General features: G+C 38.8%; 1 protein-coding gene across 1 annotated transcript in view; it reads right to left on the reverse strand.

Annotated features, from left to right (window-relative positions):
- The window catches only part of ift172 (intraflagellar transport 172), a 45,880-nt gene that overhangs the window by 18,644 nt on the left and 2,239 nt on the right, over positions 1-24,997 (reverse strand). Inside the window, exons 4-31 of the mRNA XM_067572559.1 lie at positions 24,953-24,992; positions 24,528-24,593; positions 24,009-24,088; positions 23,731-23,818; positions 23,302-23,516; positions 23,047-23,170; positions 22,675-22,770; positions 21,443-21,604; positions 20,220-20,273; positions 19,932-20,035; positions 18,664-18,749; positions 17,296-17,408; positions 13,445-13,612; positions 12,735-12,871; positions 11,327-11,434; positions 10,327-10,411; positions 9,881-9,973; positions 9,609-9,686; positions 8,764-9,012; positions 7,930-8,008; positions 7,647-7,767; positions 7,028-7,172; positions 4,027-4,116; positions 3,684-3,781; positions 3,271-3,406; positions 1,662-1,778; positions 568-710; positions 15-108 (exon numbers count right to left, since the gene is read on the reverse strand). Coding sequence (XP_067428660.1) covers positions 15-108; positions 568-710; positions 1,662-1,778; positions 3,271-3,406; positions 3,684-3,781; positions 4,027-4,116; positions 7,028-7,172; positions 7,647-7,767; positions 7,930-8,008; positions 8,764-9,012; positions 9,609-9,686; positions 9,881-9,973; positions 10,327-10,411; positions 11,327-11,434; positions 12,735-12,871; positions 13,445-13,612; positions 17,296-17,408; positions 18,664-18,749; positions 19,932-20,035; positions 20,220-20,273; positions 21,443-21,604; positions 22,675-22,770; positions 23,047-23,170; positions 23,302-23,516; positions 23,731-23,818; positions 24,009-24,088; positions 24,528-24,593; positions 24,953-24,992 — 3,169 coding nt within the window. The remainder of the gene's footprint in view (positions 1-14; positions 109-567; positions 711-1,661; positions 1,779-3,270; positions 3,407-3,683; positions 3,782-4,026; positions 4,117-7,027; positions 7,173-7,646; positions 7,768-7,929; positions 8,009-8,763; positions 9,013-9,608; positions 9,687-9,880; positions 9,974-10,326; positions 10,412-11,326; positions 11,435-12,734; positions 12,872-13,444; positions 13,613-17,295; positions 17,409-18,663; positions 18,750-19,931; positions 20,036-20,219; positions 20,274-21,442; positions 21,605-22,674; positions 22,771-23,046; positions 23,171-23,301; positions 23,517-23,730; positions 23,819-24,008; positions 24,089-24,527; positions 24,594-24,952; positions 24,993-24,997) is intronic.

Genomic DNA, 24,997 nt, shown 5'->3' on the forward strand with positions numbered 1-24,997 from the left:
TGTAGCAGATTCACCTCATCTTCCAGGTAGATGGCGTGTTTGAGGTGGATCTCAGGGATCTTCTCCTTACATGAAAGACGAGCCAAATCAAAGGCAAAGTCAAATGACCTGGAGAGAAGAGGAAGAGCATAAAATCGATAACTGTATATTGGATGGATGGATGGATGGATGACCTGCCAGCTTATTAAACCCAGCAGATGTGTCTCCTGGGGGATGGACATGTTCTGCTGTCGTTATCAGCAAGACTCTCTTATATGCTTATATCTTTAGCTGAGCAACTTGACAGTTCACACTTCTCTTTATGGGACTGATCGACTATCATGGCTGAGGGACCTCAGTAATTTTGAATTTTTATTTGATTTTATTTTAATTCATTTATGGAGATTAAATGCTGAATATTTCCAGCCAGACAACAGAATCACTAAAACCTCTTCAGTTATGAAATGTCTGCATTTTCCTTTGAGTTTTTAAATGGATCAAATCGATACTCAAGATACGAGTGAATGAAAGTGAATCATGAGATTATATGTAGAACGTGCTGGGTCGATGTGCTCTGGTGCAGCTCACAGGTTATTTGAAGCGGATTCGATGGCGTATTCCAGCAGACCGAACTTGTTGAGCAGCTTGACGGCCGCCTCTCCTCCCAGGCTCCTGGCCCACAGATAGGCCACCTGCTTCTGCGCACCTGCACCTCCATGGCTCTTAGCCACCTGACACACACACACACACACACACACACACGTATACATATATGTAAATATATATATATATATATATATATATATATATATATATATATATATATATATATATATATATATATATATCACTATGGGAGTCTTTCAGCGGTGTGTCTCTCTGATCCATTACCACAGATAATCCCAGAGAAAATCATTTTGCTATAAAGTTGCAATGTTCTTTCTAAGAGGGCTGATCACTCAGGGAACTATATTACAATAAAGCAATAAGCATTACACTGTTTCAGACTGCCAATATATTTATATGATGAGAAATTTATACAAAAAAATTCACAGCTGAAATAACCTTCTACTACAAAAAAGCAGTATTAATATAAAAACGTGTTTTATCTCTTCTCTGATTATTTTACGTTCTTTATTACTTTAACTGTGAGTTTTTAGCTTCTTTCTAATTGTTGAATTGGAATGTGATAGCCATCTTTTTTTTGTTGTAGAAAACTTGGTGTTTGGATTGAATCAGTAGTGACTCCTACAGCGTCTTTCTGATATTACCACTGAGGGACACTTATGTCTGATGTTTTTTTTAAATTCAATGCATTGTGCCTTTAATCAAACGTCATTTAAAGACATATTTTCAATCCATGCTAATCAAAAGACCATGTTTGACAGCCAAGTTAACATTTTTGACTGACATGAAACTTTAATTTGTGTATTTTATTGTATTTATTTTTAGTAAGAAGTACAAGTGTCACTGAAACAACTCCACCACTGAAGCTTTAGTGTAGTATAACTGACAAGTTGATGTTGTTGTTATTTATTCTTGACCAACAACGTCTCAGAGATGGATGTGGATGAACTGTGAGGGGGTTTAAGACAATAGACGTACAAAACTCTTCACTATCTTGGAAATGTAAGTGGATTAACGGCTAGCACGCCAACAAAACAAGTGTAGACCGTATGTACCCTGTATGCCTCCTCCCACATATCGTTGACTCGGTACATGTGGACAGCAGCCTTCCACTCTTCAGCCTCCATGAAGTGATACTCTGCCTCTGAGAACCTGGATTCAGCCTCCAACTCCTACAAGAAACACATAATATACGACATATATCAGGCACAGCAAGGCCTCACAATCCAACACTGATTATTTTTATAGAGAAAATGATGAGGCGTAAATTTGTAACACAACTATATCTACAGTAGATAATAAGAGCACTAAGGTAGAGTTGAAATATAGTAATAATGCTTTCATATCTCTTCAGCACGTTTTTTTCAAGGAAAACTGCTGACAAAACCCACTAAAAGCACTAAGTGATGAAATTCTATTGGATTTGTAGGGAATCTTTTTCTTGCATTTATTTATTTAATGTTTATTTATGTGTATTTCTCTCATCCGTTGCTGCCTGAGCTGTGCAAACTGATCTGACATGAGCTACAAGAATTTGAGGATGCTGGGATTTTTGTTAATGACCTGAATACGGTCTTGGATTTCTTTGTCTTACTTACAAATTATTAAACAGGCAAAATAATTAAATGTAATTTAAATATGGAAATGACCGCCACAGTGAGTCTTTCCTTTATGAATGTTGCCACTGCAATACAGGAACCTATTAATCACTGAATAACTGCCTGCATCCCTGAGTCATTGAGGTTTGGTGTTGTGTTCATTAACTGCTATTTTCACCAGTTGGAGATCAATCAATTTGTTGGAGTTTTGTGGGTGGGATTATGAATTGTGACGTTATTTTTCTTCAAAAAGTATCTAGCTACCTAACTACATCCATGAGAACTAGTAACAGAAATAGTGACAGACAGCTTGGAAGACATCAAAGCAGCTACAGAAGCTGTTAAACCCATTCAGAGGATATAGCCGGTGGTTTTCTATATTTTTCTTATAATCAATGAATCCAAAGCCTGATATATCTTATTCCTCTGTGCAGTAGACCTCCGCTGTTGTCCAAAAACTATTAAAAACACGTCAATGAGCCAGACTATTGTGCTACATTGTACACTGAAAATAATTTTAGTACAAATTCAAGAGTTTTCATATGTAGCACAACAAGCTAGCGAAGCTCTGTAAATGAGTGGCGTCTGCCGTACACACAACTGAAAACATGAACATCACTGTTTTAAGTCTTTGGAGCTGTTTCTAAAAAAAAACCTAGTGTGACTGTGATCTTCCTGGTGAATGAACATGTCACTCAGTGCAGCGGTGTGGTTTTAATGTGCGTTTTTAATAGTTTTTGGACAACAATGGAGGCCTTATCCTTTAAGTAGATCTCTCTTAAACCAGGATATTTCTTTGATCAAGGTGAAAAATGTTAAGTCAACTTCTCCTAGCGAACGTCAGCAGGTACGCAAGGTAGAAACATCACTCACCACTGAATGATTAGAGCAGAACAAAACAAAATAACCCCAACTCCCAACAACAAATCAACTAAAATTAACACAATGTCAGGTTGAATGAAAGAAGTAAAATGGCAATTTTTGGGGGCATTCTCAAAAGCTTAAATCTCAAGTTATTGATCCCGGTACTAGAGTTCATATTGTAGTCTTGATCACAGTGTTGTACCTTGGCCAGGTGGAGGTGGGTCTCTGTCAGCAGGTCGGGATGATGTTTGGCCACCAAGCGAATAACATCATCAAACATCCGGTTCTTCTTATACATGGTGATGGCGAGATCAGGCTGCTTCACTGTGGCGAACAGCCTGCACAGAAACAAACTCACAATCATTAGCTGATTAACTGTTTTCTGCTTCTTTATCTTTGAGTAACTTATAAAAGACTTGACGTGTGAGGCACCGCCGCGCTTTAGTCTAGAAATAATGGAAAGTCAGACAGCCATGTGAAAACAGCGTCTGAAATTACCACCTGTCATCTGTCAGATACTTTTAAAACTTTTCTTTTCTTTTCTATAATTGAGGTCAGAGATCGATGCAGCCAACGATGCCGCATATTACTATAAATATAGTGATCTGCATTTACCTCTCAGCCTCCTTGAATTTCCCGTCTCTCTCCAGCTCCTGAGCTCTGCTGACATACAGAGCCATAACTTCCTCCTCTGTCATACACTTCACTGCCAACTGCAAGAAAATACATCCAACAACAACAGCCTTATTATTATTTCTCTGTAAAAATCCACCTCTGATATGAATTTATTCAATCTGACTCATTCAGGATGAAACAAAGGTAGAGTTTTTAGGACTATGGAGGTTAGTAAAAGCAGAGAAAATGATGAATATTTGTCATTTTAGGCTTTAGAACAGTCAAATTTCTTCTTTTTACTTTACATACAGTACATATGTGTGAAGTTTGTGTCCCTACTGACCTTATGAGCCTCCTCCCAGCGTCCTGCAGTGGTGTACATGTCTATGGCATCTTTAATGTGACCTCCTTTCACAAACAGTTGCTCTGCCACCTACAGGCCATTAACACATAAAAACACACACAGACACACACTCATGAAATGTAAAATACAGCTCATATTTTTCTTCAGCAAGCTCAAAAATAAAATACAGTATCATGTCATCACACAGCACATGAATATATTAAAAAGGTGTGATCAAAACACAAAAAAGCACTTATGAAAGACATTTCTGAGCCTGTATTTGTACCTATAAGATCATAAAATGGTGTGCTGTTGATGGAAGAATTTCAGAGATTTGTGAGGAGGAAAGGTGAAGCGTCAAACTAGATTTTTGCAACACAAAGGCAAAAAGGATATTGAATTTATTATGCAACAAATGTACGTGCTGCTATTTTGTTCGTCCTGATTAAAACCTGTCTCGTCACTGTTTTCGCTGGATAATTTTTCTATTGAAATCACAGGTGTGTGAGAACTCTCTTTATTGTTTTAGTTTGCACTGAATTATACTTTCCTGCAACTTTCACAAGTTGAAGAGCAAAGAGCTTGTTATCTTAATTACTTTCTGTGAATATGCCGGTGGAGCAAACAGACTGAAATAGCCTGCTATTTTCAGAGCCTGGCAGTCTGTGGAGGCTGTTTGGCTCAGCTGAGCTCATCAGAATAAGCACAGCACACTGCGCTTCACCATCATCTATCGCTTCTTTTTCGCCTTTCTTTGTATTTATGCCTGAATTCTCGCTTTCTCTTCTCCCTTTCAACAGCCTCATATTTCTGGTATTCAGGCAAGTATTGTAACTATTGTTACAACCATCCAACCTGTCATTATTGCCAAAGCATCCTCAAGCAACCCCGCTGTGCACTATAGGGACTGAACTAAAGTTGATCCTGGGCTCTGACTCTCTGGTTGAAATGTGTATGTGTACAGGGTTGTGTGTGTGTATATGAGTGTGTCATGGGTGACTGTATATATGTCCCTGAGAGATGTGCAGAAATTATTTGCCAGTGGCAAAATGTCACAGCCTGCTTCATCCCCTCTGGCTGTTTTCATTGCACTGTCCTGTCAAACTCTGCTGTCCACAAGGCCGACTGTAACAGCGTTTAGTCTGGTTTATACATTATCTTTATGAAGTATGAATAAGAGGATTTATTAAGAAAAGTCAAAATTAGTTTACTGCTAATTAAATGTCTACTATCCGTGGGCATGTTTGACAAGAAAAATTAATAAAATCACGTCACCAACAATAGAAAATCTCAGAGCTGCTTTAATTGTTGTTATTGTTGTTTGGGCCACTTGGGGGCAGTGCTGTAAACACAGCATTGATGTCTAATTTTCTAAAGTTGAAAATACATAAAATAAAAATGTTAGCATATTTACACATCCTGCAGACACAGAGAAACATTGACGCTCTTTTAGCTCCATTTTGTTCTGCACCAACTCCTGAAGGAAATATCTGTTTTTTTTAACTTGCTAAATGCTTCACTAAGCTCACTAGCTAGTCGCTGACTGCGTCTGTCTGCTGTTTGCTGTTGGTCAGATAGTGAACAGTAGAGTTTTAGTGCTTTTTCACTGCTTACTGCTGCGGTTGATGAGAGCGGTGAGACTGATAACTAAAACAGTTAAGCTGCTGGTCATAAAAACCAAAATAATTGTCTAAAAAACACTAAAACACTTCTTAGAGCTGAGGGGAACTGCAGAGTCGGGTGATAATTCTCTGAGCTGGTCAGTATAAGCGGCTCCTTTCACATTACATGTAGTCACAACAGATTGTTAACATAAAAATATTGATTAGTGTAGCTTTAACAACTGTTTCTATGTGTATACATAATGACGATTGTAGTCCTGAATTGTCACTCGCCGATAGTTTTTGGACAGACAAACTCGTCGGGGATTCCTCCTGGTGAAGGATCTTGTGATGCATCTGTTGTTGATCAGTTACGTAGTGAGCAAAGCACACAAATAGTGCAAACAGTAAAGCGATCTGACGACTTTGAAAGTCATGTAGTAGAGATGTGCAGAGAGCCCAGTATTTGTATTTGTATCTGTATTTGTTGAGGCAGCAAAATTATTTGTATTCGAATAAAAGTGTAAAGAGGCTTAAAAATCCTGTTTTTGTTTTTATGACACTTTTAATTTTAGAAAATTAAAGTGTTATAATAAGTGTTCATGAACTACCTCACGAAGGAGGTCCGCACATCGGGTCTTGAACTGGAGTCTCCCAGATCATAGACGACTGCGCTGACTACTGAGCTAAAACTTTACTCATCATCTCATTGCAGACAGACCTCTAACTATTAATACACCCATAACACAGAGACAGCACACCGTGTAACGTGTAGGGAGGAACTTCAAAAGTGATTCTTGCTTTGCATTTTTCATTTATTGCCTATTTTTTACAACCTAACTTTGTGGAAAGGAGAAGAGGAACAACAGGTTATGGAGAGTCCGTTGAGAGCACTTTGCTTGTGTCAGTAGCTCAGCTTTATCTCTGGGGAACACCCCCAACAAATCAGTTTTAAAATATTTGTATGAAACAAATGTTCGTATAAAACCCACTATTTGTGCTTTGCCGAATAATGTATTTGTATTTGGGCACAACCCTATCATGTAGTGTTTGCTTGGTATTAGTGAGTCCTCCTACGCTCATCGTACTGTACATCTTCTTGAAGCTAGCCAAACAACTCCAGAAACAAAATGAGTTTTCTAGTGCGACTGTGACACTAAGACCAGAAATATCTGCTGCCTCTTTGTGAACAAAGGGGCACAAGTCGTCGTCAAGCTGGTGAAGCTCGTTCACACCACTGAGAGCAAAACCAATTACATCGCCTGTTTCACCGAGAACACGTCATTGTTGATTATGTTTCATCTATACGGCATACATCAGTGATCATCGCACGGAGGTCGTAGATCAGCTGTGTTTAGTTCAGTTCAACACATCTTCATTCTCTTCCATATTTATCTCACCTCATAGTCCTGCATGGAGGCGTAGTACTGAGCTATCTTGACGTAGTACGTCCCTGCTGATGAATCCTCCTGTAACTCCAGGATGTGGACGGCTTTCTTCCACTGGCGAGCAGCGATGGCCGCCTCAATGGCTTTCACAGAGCAGCTACGGGGGGCGAGAGGAAGATAATTCATACGTTTTAGCATATTTGTATGCAAATTTCATGAAATAAGCATAAACTCTGGATTGAATATTATGTTCTGTAGATAGTAATTAAGGTCTCCCACCTGATATTATTAATTGGCTGACATTAGGCCGAAATAGAGACACTTTTGGTTAAGGTTAGGATTAAAGTTTAATTTAATAGTTTTAGTGTTTAGTGGCTTTTTCAACCTGCAAAGAATAAAAATCTGGGTGCTGACTACCTGTCTATATTTGGTATTTTTGAAGCATGAATACATGTTTAAAGATATCTCCTCTCATCTCCCTATTATGGTCTTGGCCATCTCTGTTGGATTGTTTTTTGTTTTTTTTCTCCGTATCATCGTTCCCCCTCTCCATCTGTCCGAATCTTTGTCTCTTCACTCCTCTCTCTCTCTCTCTATCTCTCTCTCTCCATCCCTCCCCTACGCGGCGTACCCTGCTTCAATGAAGTGGTTGATGGCGGCGTCCATCTGTTTCTGCTGGACGAGGTAGTCTCCCCAGGCCTCCTCCAGTTTCACCACCTCGGCAGGGAAGGCGAGGCGAGCCAGCTCCACCGCTACAGGAAACAGGAAGGAGAAACTTTATATCAGATACGCCTACCGTACACCTACACTCAACAATATACAGCCAACATACATCAGGCTTTGTATTAACTTAAATACAGCAAAGATTCTTTATTAGATTTATAATAAAGCTAGCTACATGTCGGATGATTTACCTTTCCTGAAGGCACCTCCTTTGCAGTAGCACTCCAAAGCTCTCTGGTTGTTCCTGATCTTCTCATACAGATCTCCTGCCTGGACACAACAGACAGAGAAAGATCTACTTACTTAGAGGAAATTAAATATTGCTAAGTCAGGATTGTTTGCCACTGATATGGTGGAGAATTCACTAAACCTCCTCAATCAATGTTTTGATGCTGAAATTCTTAAAACACACAATTCACGTGGACACAAACGTTTATGCGCCTTTAAACTGGAACTTTGAGCTTCTTTGTCCCAGTGCAGGGAAATCTCAATGTTACAGTATGCAATGATATTTTTGGTAACGACTGAGGTACATGGAGTGCAGATCCTCCCTGTTTCCTGTCTGTTTCTCTACTGTCTAATAAAGGCAAAAAAAAAGGCTTGCAAACATATCAGCAGGTGTATTAATACCTTTTTAATACCTATGTTTCACTTTTAATGTCCCACAGTACAAAATTCAGTTTCAGAGGCTTAACTGATGAAACCCTGCACCGTTAGGATACTTTCTGTTCTGAGATTTCATTCTCTTTAAGTCTCTTTCCCACCTGCTGCATAAACACAGATGGCTAGAAGAGAAGAATTTAGTCCTCAGACAAGCAGCGACACAGAGAGAAACACGGAGAACTAACAGGCAGATGGAGGGAGACAGAGTGTAAAAGTGAAAAACAAAGAAAACTGTTGTTCCTCTGTTGATACCTTTCGTCTCCCGGCATCTGTTAGAAGAAGAGAGGAAGACGACGCAAAAGGTGGGAAGGGGCTCGAATAGAGACACGGGAAACTGAAAAAGGGGCGCCTAACCCGCTCACCCTCTCATAAAACTCTCCTTTGATGAGACTGGCGGCGATGCGGCTGACGGTGTCGCTGTTGTTGGTGATCTGCGGCCGGCTGATGGCCAGGCGGGCGGCTTTAGCCGGCAGCCCGGCCTTCAGGTAGAGGTTGATGGCTCCCTGGAAGTCTCCCTCGCTCTCCTTCACCTCGCCGGCCTTCTCGTCCTGACTCGTCTCCGTCAGCCACTGGTAGTAGTTCCCCCGCAGGCTGTCCAGCTCCGGGTGGCCCTGAGGTTATTTTAGGGGTTGAGAGTGGACTTGTTTTAACTTTTCAGGTAATTTTGATTAATCTATAAGTCAATCAATAGAGAATTAGTCAACAACATTTCTGATAATTGCTGCTTTTCTGCTTGTTTTATATAAATGTAAACTGAATTTTCTTTGGGATTTGATTAGTTGGAGTAAGAAAAAACAAAATGACGATCACTTTGGGCTCTGAGAAACTGTGATTTTCATTTTTAGGGCTGTAACTAACTAATTATTTTCATTATCAATTCATTTTCTTGGTTGTTATGTCTAAAACAAAGCCCAATGTTATTTTCCAGAGCCCAAGATGAGGTCTTCTAATCGCTTGTTTTATCTGATCATTAATATATTCAGTTTTCTATCATATATGACAAAGATAAGCATCAAATCCTCATATTTGGGAACCTGGAACCAGTGAATATTTGGCATTTTTGCTTGAAAAAATGAAATGAGACATTAAATCAATCAGCTAATCATTTCAGCTCTACTTGTTTTATCATTAATTAATCAACAGATGAATCTATAACTAAATACTGCTGTTACTACGACCCCTATAACTCCAGTCAGGTCATTCCTACCTTGGCTTCAGCCACAGTGATGCAGTCGTCCCACATGTGGAGCTCTTGGTACATCTCTATCGCTTCATCGATGGCGTTCTGCAGAAACACAGAAAACAAGATATGAAACATTTGACTTACGCTGCAAAAATGTATCACGATCACAATCAAGATTTTTGTCTCCTGCGAGTAATTAAACAGCACATTGCAATTAGAGAATAAATAGTTTTTTTTTCTATAGACTTTCTAAGCAAAGTTTGTCATTGGGTTCTGTTATCTGAGATCTCACAGACCTGCTCCATGTAGTGCATCTCAGCCAGTTTAAAGTTCTTATCCAGCATGGCCATGTGGGCTTGGACTTGATAAAACGCCGTCCCATCTCCTCCCTGATCAAAAGAGACGCACATATTAACACACATTAACACACATTAACACACACTGTAACTTGTAAAGCAATCTTTAATGATAAACTACATTTAATTTTAATAATATCAATTCCAGTGGAGACTTTTAGTGAATCTTGAAGTTTCCACGTCCACCAAGACATGTATAAATCTTTTAAAGAAATATTGAATAATTTAAGTTTTGATGTGTGAAAATGGCCAAATTTAAATCTACTGATATCTATATCAATAATATCGGTGTAGAATATTGGTATCTAGCTGTTATCTATCATACACATGGTCAGTGTGGAGTTTTAAGGATTTGTGTTTTGTATCTTTACGTGTCTGAAACACACCATTTCCTTCGAAACTTTGTCTGCAATCTGGTTGGTTTGGTGGAGGAAACGGAGAGTAGAGACGTCCCCCAACGCAGCGAAACACCTAAACAAGAAAAGAGAAATAAAAAACAGTAAAACTGCAACAACCAAGTAAGCAGGAGATAAAGACAGAGAGAGAAGTAACAAAGAAGGAATCTATTTAGCGCAGTGAAGGAACAAAGCAATACTGGTCGGGCAAAGCTGTGAAAAACTGTTCACTTAATGAACTGAGATAAATTAGAGCTTTTGTCTAATTAGCCTTTAGATATTCTACAGTCTGTGGGTTGAGAAATGAAAAGGTACGTCTTAGCATTTGGCCACGTTATTACCAACTCTCTCCGAACAGTTGCATCAGATTAATGAACAAGTCATGAAAGATAAAAAAAAAAAAAAAAAGTTTAAAAACTCCTTCTGTGCGTGTGTGACTCTTTTTCACTTCCCTCCCTCATTAACATCACTTCTCTCCCTCATTAACAGTACCCACTCCAGACAAAAACGTTTCTTTCCCCGATTTCATGATTTATGCAAATCAAGCCGACGCCTAACGAACAGCATATGCATTATTAATGACAGAGAATTCAAATGTGAAAAGTTTCTCAAAAAGAGAAATAAAGATGGAGAGAAGAGAGAGAAGAGAAGAAGAAAATGCTTATGATGGAAAATTTAAAAAAAAAAAAAAAACTGTCTTTGATGATTAATGAAGTTAAAGGAGGAGGTCAGGCAGGGACACAGCCATCTGCCGTGTGTGTGTGTGTGTGTGTGTGTGTGTGTGTGTGTATAAGTGTGTATTTTTCCCTTCCAGGCGACCAAGGTGCCTTTGTTGTCTTCCTTCTGTCCAGTCCCGAAGAAACGTCTCAGTCACAGTAAAGACTGATACAGAATACAATTAATCCACATTTGAACATTAGTTTGCGAGGTTCGTGTGTGTGTGTGTGTGTGTGTGTGTGTGTGTGTGTGTGTTTCTGTGTGTCTTCCTGACCTTTCTGCGATGTGCAGCTGGCGTGCCTCTACAGCCAGCTTGCTGAGCGTCTTCCACATGGCTTCAGTCTCTGGTGACATCTCCAGAGTCTCAAGGAACGCTGTGGCTCTGTGAAAAAAAAAACAAAAAAACCCAAAAAACACACACACACACACACACACACACACACACACACACACACACACACAATTTTAATGATGTACGTTATTGGGACTTGCTTTTTGTCCCTACAACATGAGTAAGTACACACACACACACACAGAAGTAGAGCTGAGTCACTTATGATAACGTGTCAGCGCAAATCTGCTCTACTTCAGTGTAGAAGTGTATTCAAAAGTCAGAAACGTATATGTTCATCAAACGCTGTCAAAAAAAATACTCAGGAGGGGATTGGTTTGAGGTTCAAGGTTCGATGTGGACTTTATTGTGATTCTCTTCATACACAACACTCAGTGTCCAGGGGAATGAAAATGTGTTGCTTCAGTGCAACAGTGTATTCAATATCAGCAGATACAGTAAAAAGACAATAAGGAGCCTGTAGTTGTGAGTAAAGTGCAACGTCACACATGTAAGGATGTGTCTTGTTTCATTAAAAACAGTAAAATGTTATAATGGAAAGAAAAATGGACGTAAAAATAATGACAACTGCAATAGTAAAGAAAACCAGTTCAGAGATGAAAACACTGACCACTACTAGGATGTAAAAGGGAACACCTAAAAGGACTCTACAATCTCTCAGATCTTCTGCTGAGGAGGTGCTGCTGCAAGATTTCGGAGCGTCAGAGAGCAAATCTCCACAGCAGAGGTCATCGGGTTAGTTGGAAAGGTCATCGCTGGTTAATAAACTGGTTCCAGTTCAATCAGGAAAGACAACACAAGTAGAGGAGAATGCAGAAGCTTTATATATATAAAGCCTTCAATCTCTTACCTGTGGTCACTGCATTACAAGTAATTACAGATCTAAGTGATGAAAATTAGCAGCCGAATGCTCCTAAAAGCTGGTTTTACTTTGTGTGGCAGAATTCAGAGCTAGAGCGAGATATTCAGCTGCCGCTCCTCCAAAAAATGAGAGAGGTCAGTTACAGCGATTTAGGCATCTGGTAAGAAGGCTTCACGAGAGCATCATTTTCGAGGTCTGCAAAAATCACAACACGCTAAAGAGATTAGATCTCCCAGCTGGCCTGGGAGTGCTGACGAACCCTCAAGAAGAGCAGGAGGAAGCTGCAGGATAAAAGGACATCTGGCCCTGTTCTGCTCACCCTGCTGTCGCTGTGACTCTGACCCAGAAAAGCAGCGAGTACACGGAGGAGGGATGGACGGATGTTTGATTTGAAGTCATCCGTCAAACTGAATCACATTTTTCATACTAGATGTCGGCGATGGGACCTTTGCGTGGGAGCAATCCTACCTGTCATAGTCTCCGTCGTCGACGGCGGTACCGAACTCAATGAGGCCTTCGTCCAGCGTGTACGTCACGGTGTTGACGCCCTCCGTCACGATCACATCTGTCTTCCCATCTGCCCTTTCCAGATCCACGATGTCTCCCTGCGAACAAGAGGTAAAACTAAGTAAAACCTGAATATCAGAGAGGGATGTTGTAATTATTAGTTAGTAATTAGCTCCTGCACACATACAGCTATCTGTGTTAAGTTTAAAAATAAAAATGTCAGGCTCAATAGTGACTGATACACCTTTACAAAAAGAAAAACAGCAAGAGGCTGCTCTGCCTGGTTTCTATTATTAACGGGAACATCAGCAAGTGTTACACGAGCAAGTTTCCATAATGTTTGTCCGCCCAGGGCAACGAACTGCTCCGGGACAGCAGCGCAAAAAACAGACTTCGCTCACAAGCAGCTCAGAGACACAAAGCTTGAAGAAAGTACAAGTAAAACCAGTAGTTTGGGCATAAAAACTTGAAACCATAAAAAAAAAAACTAAATCCTGTAAAACCTTTGTAGCAAAGACATCTTTTTAAAACCTCAACATTTTTACCCACAGCATCATCATATGGGAGGTTCATGACAGAGAGATGATTGTAATGGTTTCAGCCCTTATTTAATAGTTGGCAGTAATGTAAACAGGCACACATTAACACATTTACACATCATAGAGTCTCACCTTGATTGGGAACATAGTGATGCTCTCTGGACTGTCGATACTGTACCAGATGCAGAGGTTTCCCCTGTTCTGGGCGACCACGACGTCACTGCCGGGCACCCACTGGACATATGAGCAGAAACTGAGCAGCGTGGTCTTTACGGCGCTCTCTATGTCGTACAAATGAAGCTGAGAAGGAAGAAGAAGAGGGAGGACATGATATGTTTTCATTATTGTTGAATCAGTGATTCAGTAAATGTGTTACTTGAACCTACATCTCTTCATGCGTCCTTTTTCTGTCAAAGGGAAATGCAACATGCCTCCGGTGAGGTTAAAAGATATTAAGACAGATTTACTACTAAACTCAATGATTGTACTTATTCTTCTTGGCAGGAAGTTTAAGTTTACATGACATATCCAAACTCATTTGGCTTGAACAGAGTTGATTAACTTCCACCAGGTACATGTGAATACTTAAACTGCAATCTGTTCTACTCTGCTCTTAATGAGGTGAGATTAAGTAGATTCTATAATGTGTGTGTGAGAGAGAGAAAGACCACCCGCTGTTGTAATCAGCTACTTTAATTACCCCCCCGTCCCACCACCACCACCACCATGTTTAATAATGCTGCGTCTATAGTTTCACCCTCAGCTGGACAACTTTTAATGCGATGAGGAAGAAAAGCCTGTTGATAAGTTCAAAGCAAGTTTCAAATTAAAAAACAGACTTTTCATGATTTCTTACTGGCAGAATACGCTATGAACATGAATATCAAGACTTGTGAAGTAGCGTAGATCCTTTTCAGTCTGTCGAGTCTATTGAGTTTAATTCTTATCCAGTTAATAGACATCGTATCATCTTCAGGTTCCTAATTAAAGGAGTAAGATACTTAAAGATTATTCTGTAGCAGTGACATATTTTTTTTATATTGATTTGATGCAGTATTGTGTGCAGTATTAAGCATAAATGATGCACTGCACCAGAGTTAGCTTGAAGCTAATTTGCATCTGTAGTCCATTACAATCAAAACATACAACAGCACAACAACAAACAGTACAAAGCAGAAAAAAAAACCCCAAAAAACAAAAAAGGAGGAGAAGAAAAACACAGTAAAGGTTTTGAATATACCTGTGCAGCAGAAACAACAAGCTAACATGTAGAAACAACTCAAAAGTATTTCTGAATGCATAAGAACCACAAAACCGATTTGTCTATTTCTAGTTGCCTGAAACCTTCCTCTCCATCCTCCACTGCTGCTCTTACAGATGTAACATCTGCCTCTTGCATGTTACATTAAATACATTAGTTGTGCTTTAAATGCTCACTATGTCTAACAGCAAAATCTTTTAATATAGAATATAATTTTGTCAGTAATTTTACCTTTATTTAATAGTTGTAAGGTGTACATATTTGTGTTATTTTCATTATTTTATACTGTTATCTTATATTTAATACTTGGCTACATAGTATCCATGGTAACGATGCAGCTATAAAGCATCACCGTGGGAACAAGTCAGACCAGGTGAGTGTGTGACTGTTAACTGGAAACCTGTAAATAATAATGTATAGCTGACCTGTGATAGACTTTATTACTAATTATAATTATATTGACATTCAGAGTGATTATCTATGTGAACTGATTCATCTGTATCAATAATCTATTATATAGTGAGTTTTTGATCCTGGTCAAGGTTAGAGCGTTGGCCCTGTAATTTGTTATTTAACGGTTATTAAGCTTCGTCACAGAAATCATTTATTATTGTTAATAAGTTTCCTTTGATTATGATTTTATTTATGTTAAATAGTTTTACTGAGACCGGGCTTGTATCCCCCAGATCCCGAAATGCTTGTAAGCAACAAACAGACATCATTGAATCGACATCGGAGCGTCTGGGTGTCTTCGTTGGAGTCAACCATCATCATCATCATCACAACACAACGCAGAGACTGTAGGCTGTCACTATTATCAGCAATATAAAGGAAACTTAACGGGGGCATTATAAACTGTGAGGTTAATATAGTCCCCCGTTACACATACATGTTTCACAAATTAATTTTGTACTAAAAAAATAATTATACATCTGTACCTGAAAGAGAATCTAATTTCAAATAAAACAATCTGTAAATGTCATAGCAAGTCTCACTAGAGTAAAAACTTGGACGCCACTGAGGGATTTCCAATTACCGGAGTTCTGCGAGTCTTTGCCCCTGGGCTTCGACATCAAACCGTTTCATTACCCGAGGCAACGACTGACAACATCTCCCCGCCGCTCTCATCCTGCACACAGCTTCTCAGAGAGCTCCGCAACACCTCCGACTGCAACAACATTTATACACCTTTTCTACACGTTTTATTCCTGTACTGAGGACATGTTTCTCTATTTAAATCAAAGGAAAAGAACATTAGAAGTTGTCGACGGATGATGGCACAATTTCGCTTTAGGGTTAGGCGACAAATACCATCAGTTCCTGTGTGCTAAAGAGACGTTTAACCTGACAGCTTGGAAATATTTTGATGTTTGGCAGATATAATGTTTAGATCTGTCTTTGTTCAGCATGTTAGACTGCAAACATGCTAAATGGCACTAAACACAAGAGACAGATGAGGATGATGGAAATGAGTTTTTTGCAGGTATTTAGTCATAAACAACTTAAAATTCTGACCTGATGGTGGCATGAAATGTGATGAAAAGTCATCACCAAAGTTATTACTAATTACTAACCAGTGGGAGAAATGAAAGCATCATGTCAGTCCAACTGATGTTGTTGAGACATTTTTACCAAGAAACAGAAATATTAACTTCCTGGGGACACCAGATGAAAGGTCAGAGGTCACCAAAGTCAACAGGATTCAGATATTTCAGTCTGGACCAAAGCAGAACCAACCAACCTGAGAGCCTCTAACGCTGCCAGAAACTATTAGTTTTATTATTAGTTATTTTTGATTGTATCTCTGAATTTGGTCATTTGAAAAAAGAAGAAGAAATGCAGGTAACCTGCATGATTTTACTGTTTATATGTGTCACAAATATACAGACCAGACATTAAGTATTTGGACAGTTGGCACTTCATGGCCAACCCTAAACTTTGAGTGTTAAAGTTTTATCTTAAAACTTACAAATCAGATATGAAGATTACTTTTAAAGAAGAGAAAAAATGTTTCAAATTTTTGTTTCTATTTTTTTCTATGTTGGAATTTTTGAATGCAATATGTTGTTTCACTGAAAACTGTTCACTATGAAAACTGTCGTCAGGTCCATTTGGCCATGACCCCAGAGCAGTGGTTCCCAACCTTAGGGTCTGACCTCCCCTAGGGGTCGCAAAATAAACCGAAGGGGTCGAGAGACAATTAACCTCACGGAAAACTAAAAAACAATGTATGATACACAGATTCATATTCATCTTTAGATGTTTTGTCATGGAGGAATGTTGGGTCTGCTCCATGTTGTGATTTGGTGCTATATAAATAAAATTAACTTGACTAATCTTTACTTTTTTCCTTTATTGGGTAACTTTATCTCATCAGACCTCTGAGATATAGTCCAATAAATCATGAAAAGAACTCATTTTAAGGGGTCACAAGCCAAAAAGGTTGGGAACTACTTCCTGAGAGCACATAAATAAATGTACATGAATGCATGTACATTTATTCTGACCATCATACTACCTGGATGACATACAGCAGCTACACACACAAAGCCTCTAGACATGTTTCAGGTGACGGATGTAGCTGTAACTTCAACCAGAAGTATATTTTCTACTTTCCTAATCATCATCTCGTCTATCATTTTCCTTCTCTGCCTTGTAGCCTTTAGGCCTCTCTGTCACTGTTTCCTCTCAGTCCCTCAGGCTGCCGAGGTTTCATTCTCACCCGCAGCTTCTTGTCCCTGAACAGCAGTTTGCGGCCGGTTTCATTGAGCTCCAGCCAGTCGATCTTGGAGTCGTGGCTGATGGTTCCCAGATTGTAGCCTCCAGCCAGGTCCACTGAGGGGAGGAGAAGAAGAAGAAGCGACGGATTAACTGAGCAGCGGTCAGACTGTTAGCGTGCCAGTGTATCGGGCTAAAATTGGCCTTTTATTCAAGATTAGATATCAGCCAATCACTTTTTTAAATTATCCATGATTGTATCAGTGTCTCTACTTGCAAAACTTACCTCAACATATTAGTCTGCTGATATATGGGACTTCTATCTAAATATTTTTAATTAAAATGAAAATTTAATGAAAATTATGCTGTTTAATTGATTATATAATGCAATTATCATAGTTGTAGGCAATGAGGAGTTCAGTAATCACCGGCAAAGGCTTGACTACTGTGAAAACTAGCTGCCTGGTCCCTTTCCTGTGTAAACAAGATATAATAAATAAATTTATGGAAGAAAAAAAACAACCTAATAATGGCGACATCATCAGCATCCTACAGTGTTCAGATGTCCTGAGCTGACTAACAAAAGCTGCAGATTGGAGCTGTTCAATCAAAGTGACTTTATTTTAGACATTTCACAACAAAAATGAACACAATAAATCTGCAACTGTTCACAAAAGCTGTTGATTAAAATGAATGACTCGTTATTAGTTGGTCAGATTCACCAACCTGATCTACTCTCGGAGCAAAGAGTTTTCTCACCGACTGGAAATCAACAACCCCAGTTTACAGCAATGTAAGTATATATAACTTGTAGTTAATGGGATAAAACCACTGATATCGGCCTTTAATAATTCAGGACAGTGGAGCTACAACTAACAATTCTTTATCTAGTAATCTTCCTAATTATTTTCTCAGTTGGTCATTAAATATATCAGAAAATAGTGAAAAATGCTCCAAAACTAAAGGTGAAGATCATCAAATTGTCTGTTTACCCTTAAAACCAAAGTTATTCACTTTACAATCACATAAGACAAAGAAAAGCAGCAAATGTTTGGCATTTTTGCTTGTAAAATTACTTAAATGTTTAATCACTTATCAGAATAGTTGACAATTAATTTTCATTTTATTGAATAGTCAATCAACTAATCTATTATTCAACTAACTGCTTCAGCTGTACAGGACAGTGCTACTAGTAAACCAGGAGCATCACAACAAACTTCAGCACAAAATATCAGAAATCAGCATTTTCAGTTTGACAGTAAAACATAAAATTTTAAATCCAAGTGTCCAACACCTCAGTGACCCCATCCCCATTCACACACACACACACACACAAACACACACACACACACACACACACACACACTCTTACCAACAGCGATGGTCTTTATGTCAATCAGATACGCCAGCTTTTTGTTGTCCTCCACTCCTCTCTGCTTCCTCTCATTCAGACGGACACTGAACACACAGAAACACACCTTTAATAAACCTTTCAACACATCGCTAAATGTAGCATCACTGAATTCAACACATGATTATAAACATGTTAAGTATAAAATCCATCATCAGCTCAGGATAACCGGCCTCAGCTGTTCCTCATCATACTAGAAACCCTGATCATGATGTTGTCATGCTGCAGCGTCCGGCCGGAGGCGAAGAGCAAGTCAGAATCTCCTGAAACCTGCTCGCCTCAACGTTAGTCAGTCACCGAGGGACTGTCGGTCCTGACATGTTTGACAGGTCTGAATACGTTAACATGCTGACTATCAGGCTGAATACATCAGCGCTGATCTCCAATTAATTCCCCTCAGCTTCACTGTAACGACACCTGAGATTTCTGCACGGCTCAATACAGCCATCTACTGGTCAGACATGGAAATACACAGTCTGTTAAGAGGACTGTGGTCAAACTTGTGTAATGAGATTCAAACTGCATATTAAGTATATGAATTTGTTATTGTTTATATGTCATGTTCATTAAAATAATATGATTATGACTATCTGATCAATAAATGTCTTTTAAGTCGTCTTAATTTGACACGATCCCGGTGGCCTTGTGGTTAAAGGATCTTCTACGCTGTGCAGCTTTGGGTCGAAAGTTGTGACAGTTGTGAGAGAAATGTGGTAAAATCTTTGTGCGTCAGTCTGAAACTGTGATCTAACTGTTAGACATGTCCAACCACAACAAATTTGGCGTTTTGACAACCAAAAACAGCCAGAGGCAAAATTCTGACAGTGTCATAAATTTAAGACCAGACTCTCACAATGAGATTTTATGAAAGGCGTCTTGCACAATTTGACACGCAATTAACTAACTATGTAACCTGCAACGTCCTCAATTCTATTCTATTGTTTCTCTACTGTAAGACAATGAAACATATACAGTAATCCTAATAATATATTTATATATCATGTGATTAATCAGATGTTTTGTAAGCAAAATCACTGCTGAAAATCTCCTTTCTCTGTTTCAATTCCCTGTGCAGCTTCAAATCTGGTATTATTTTATAAATCTGACATTCATCAAAACAAGCAGACAGTAGATCAGTAGCAGCTGTCTTCTTGGAGTCACACAGACCTGTTTGGGGGTGTTTCTTTGCAATTTAATGAGATGTGTTTGTTTTGTGTCACTGAACGTACCTGATGAGATGCGGGTTCATGAATTCTGTTCTGACGGACCCGAGGATCTCGTTGTTGCTGTACTCCACCAGGCTCAGCTCCCCGGCGTTAAATATCATGCACACCTGAAAACGAGCACGAGACGTGACTCAAGACCTGAAATACGAACCTGCTTGGCAGACGTGGTTATGTTCTACTCAATTATAGGCCTTTTGTGCTCCTTGGCACCGCTGATGGGGAAAACAAGCAGGTCAATGTGTTTTTCATGAGAAAGTCTGAACGCTGCCAAGAACACGTTTGGGTACTTACTGTTTCATTTTCAAAAAAGAACTTTTCGTTCCCTCCAGAACCTGGCCACGGCACCTGGAAGAGACGCAGCAGAATTAACATTTGGATTCAAATGTCAGAATAATAATTGTAGGAGCCAAAATATGTTGTTATTTCTGTTTATATATTGACGTGGGCATCACATATTGCGTCACTTATGTTGCTTGACACATGGTAACCTGTTCACTTAGGTGGTGGCGGGAGTTTTTGGACAAAGGGAGTTAGTAGAGCTCTGATATTTTCTGTTGACCATCACCATTGTCACCATTGCGACCATTGTTACTATCATCACCATCGTCACCATTGTGACCATTGTTACTATCATCACCATCGTCACCATTGTGACCATTGTTACTATCATCACCATCGTCACCATTGCGGCCATTGTTACTATCATCACCATCGTCTGTTCATCACTTTATTGTCACAGTCAGATTGCATTTTTTGTATATTTTTTGTGCAACAGCTGATTGTCAGACTCTTTCATGTTTGTTTATTTTTTCAATAAAACATAGTAGATTGAGTTCTGCATGTTTCAAAAAATGTCGTTGATAATAATTAATTGTGCATATATTCTTTGTTTTGAGAATCTTTTTGAAAAAGCGACCTTTGTGAATAAACCATTTTCCCATTATAACCATTATATTTACAATAAAATCAATCTTAGTCTTTGCATTTAAAATATCCTGTAACATCTTTAGTATAAAATTTAAAATTATGTTTATGTTGGAAATGAAAACTAAAATGTGACTGATTCATTATCCTTTCTACAGAAACTAATAATAATTAATAAATACGTCAAAAAAACATGAAACAAAACATTTGTGGGGTTTATGTTATGTTGTATGTTATTTGGAGTTTTTACGTGTATTTTCTGGTCTTATAGGATGCACAAAATTTATACGGTAATGACCAAGTTTTATTCCAGTCAGTATTCTCGTTGCTGATGTACACAAAGTGAAATGATGGTTACTGCTTTGTTGTGTTTGTTGTAGCTGAGCTGACATACTTTAACAGACACTAACTACAGGAGGTGATGCTGTTCAAAGACAGTTTTCAGTGGAATTACTCATGTAAAATAACTTGTTCAAAGTTCATTGGGCTCCTCATATGACATTACATTCATCTGCATTGAATTAGGGTGGAAGGAAGATATTTCAAATCTATTTTTTGTGATTTGGGTGGACAGATCCTTTAAGTCCTACCTCACTCAGTTTATTTGTCAGCAGGTCTCCCAGCAGCAGCGTGTCGGACGTGTGAGCCACCAGGAAACGATCCTTGCCCATGATTTTAACTTCTTCTATCTCGTAACCGTAGTAGGACTTCAAGACGACCCGCGTCCCCGTGGAAAGGTTCCTCACTATCACCTAGAAGAGGAGGAAGAATTATCAATATTTAATTTGGTTTAGAGGTTAAAATTCTGTGATTTACAGGAATGGATCAACAATCCTTTATGAGTCGAGTTTTAATTGTTTAAATACACACTGCAAATAAGTAAAATAACTATCAGCTGTCTATCAACACCCAGCAGACTGAATCAAATCAAAACTTCTTTAAGGAAGCGACGGCGGTTCATTATTGGAAAGTGTAATTACTGCTCGTCCGCTGTCCGCTTCAAGGAATTTCTCTGTCGTAATCTCATCATTTTTAATTCGTATCTTTTTTTTTTTTCAAATCAGTGGCTGCACCATCCGTGTTTTAATTAACTATTTTCCGTTAATCATTAAAGTCCAGATTGATTTCTGAATGAAGTGACTCATTTGTATGTATTTCTATCAGCATTATTATTCTCTGATAATACAAATACAAGAAAGTCTTTCTACCAGTTTCTAAGGTTTATAAAAGACCTCAGATGATAATATTTGCTCTCCAGAATGATGGGATGGTTTGATTAATTTAATGGACAACACAAAATATATAGATATATATATATTTACATTTTGTCCCTAAAACTATCTCCAAACAATTTAGTATAAAAAATATGCATATCAATCAATGCAGAATCAATCACACAAAATCAGAGTTGGTGATATTCCTAATAAATATGAATATAATAAGTAAATTTTAACACATTTATGTTGTGATCGTTTGGTGAACAGCTCGGTTTGATTAGTGGATCCAGATCATGTAAAATGTTTTTTAACTAGTTTCTTGTTCATGTAAAATCTAAAATATATTTAGCAGCGAAACAAAAACCTGCATGACTGTTTCCAGAACCTTAATTTGTGTTTCTTAATTATGAAATTGAGATACTGAACTCGTTTTGTATTGAATTAATCAAATCTGAATTATTGGTCTTTCTTGAGCAATCAACTGGACTGTTTTCAATTTCATATCATCTGTTAATTGGCGGGAGGAGGAGAACAAACGAGGGTTTGAGTTACTTATTTGTTCCTCTGCTCTGCCAAACTATTTCCCTCATTGTCTCGGTCTCTACCTGGCTCAGGCCAACGTAGGTCATCTCAAACTTGTTCTTATAGATCGTCCTCCGCAGGCAGCAATCAAACAGCTCCACTCCTCCACACAGTGTCCCCTGTCAAACACAGAAAACATTTATTCTTTACTGATTTGTGTTTTAGGTCAGATTTTAATCATAACAGCAGCAGCAGAAGAAATGCATTTTAGTGGCTGCATAAAAACACAGTATTTCCATGCAGTAAACTGTTTATTCTAAGAGTTAGAGACTAAAACCAGGTTACTTAAGTGGCCATAAAAAGCCTTCTTAGCTTCACAGCTAAGTTATACTGTTACGCTGGATGGTGGCTGGCGTTGAAGTCACACTTGAGATTAAATTAAAGAAAGTATTTACAGCACAGAGGCGTGATCCGTCTTTCTTCCAGGCCAAGCTGGTGATGGTGTAGAGGTTGAGAATCTCTTTAGGTTTGGCTTCATCCCACACACCTCTCCTCGGAGCCCAGTTAAACACCCGCAACCTGGACCCAGTATCAGGAAGAACTTACTGAACAAATGATCTGAGATGTTGTTTTATTTACATCACTATGGCTGACGGGAACCACAGTGCTGATATTTAATCTGCGTTTTAACCGAGAGGTCAGATACTGACCGGTCATAGCTGCCGAACACGACGGACTGTCCGCTGGGGCTGGTGGCGGCGACGCAGAACTCCCTCTCTGTCTGGTCGCGACTGTAGTCGAAGGTCTGCAGGACGTGACCCTCTCTGCCGTAGGCCACCACCTTCTTGTCGCAGCCGCCCACCATGATGCTGTTTGCGCCCCAGGCCAGCGCGTAGGGCGGGCACGGATGCATCAACAGCTTACCCTGCGTCACAGTGTGTCAAGAGGTGTTTTGTTAGTGGCACAGACTAACCTTTACCCTAAAATGTGTCTGTGTGAGGAAAATATTTGAATTAATTCAAAAAAAAAAACTGCATTAATTACATTTTAATTTATGACTAAGATAGAAAAATACACAAATACACAAATGGTATCAAGTCTATTCAGTACATGATGGGAGAGTTTGAGTCTGTTAGTACCTGAGACTCTCCTGAGCCTTCATCATCGAAGAAGTAACGAACGACTGTCCCGTCAGCGTGGCCTGACAGGATGCCTTTACCAGAAACACTGAACCATGAGAGAAAGAAAGAAAAACACAAGCAGATCATTTGTAAAAATTGGCGACTGACTTTGCATTTTGAGAAGGACGACCAGCATGCATGTATCATTTTTTACCCCCAGATGTTTTGGGATTGACAAACCAACGGTGCCACTTATACAATCTGTTAGTTATAGTTTCATATTAATATGTATTTACTTGGATGTCAGTGAGACGACACAGGACTCGGTGCCGTAGATGGTTGACGACTTGTTTGTCTGAGTGTTGGCGAGGCGAACCTGTGAAAAGAATCAGAAACTTCAATATATTTTTCATTTAAACATGCAAAGTTTCCTTTATCATCCAACCTAAAACGGCTTTTTAAGGCTGATATGTTTGCAACAAGGCAGGTGGCAGTTTTTACAACTGTTCATTAAAATAAAAAAACTGTCTTTTGCTACGTAACAGAATAGAAATTATTTAAATAGAAATTATTTAAACTCAGAGTCTGTGTTAAGACAAAAAGATTCAAGTCTTGACAAGGTGAAAAAACACCTTTGACACAAAAATTAGACCACAGGGAACTAAAATGTCAAAATAAACATAGAAGGACACTATCAGTGCAGCTACAAGCATCATATTACAGATGATAATATATGGAACAAACTTTATGTTAAGTGCACATTAACATGAGGTTTTGGGTTTCTGACGAGTGGTGCGAACATGTTGTTGACTTACTTTGCCGTCAACTAATCCATAAACAAACGCATGTTCTGCAGGCCAAAGCAGACACGTCACAGCGCTCTGAGATAAAGGGAACAACGTGACAAGATCAGGGAACTGATGACAGAAAGCTGGAAATTCAAACTTCATACCAGGAAAAAAAAAAGCTTTTCCAAAAATTAAAACACCATTAAAGTCAGAATTCTAAGTGGGAAAGATGTCAAATATATGATTTCAACATAACATTAGATTACATTATATTAACACAATAAACTGTAAAACCAACACAGCATTATTTCTAACATGTTTATGATCTGTTTTCAGCCTTTGATGACTTCAAATCTACAAAAAAATGTTTTTTAAATGTTGATAATAAAACATAGTTTCTGCCTTTTCAAACATTCACTGCTTAAATTAAACATCTACAAGTGCTGACTTACTGTCTGGACAAATTTGTTGCAGATGGCTTTCTTGTCCCCCCTAAA

The sequence above is a fragment of the Thunnus thynnus genome, chromosome 18, assembly GCF_963924715.1.
Source record: "Thunnus thynnus chromosome 18, fThuThy2.1, whole genome shotgun sequence".
In the NCBI taxonomy this organism is placed as follows: Eukaryota; Metazoa; Chordata; class Actinopteri; order Scombriformes; family Scombridae; genus Thunnus; species Thunnus thynnus.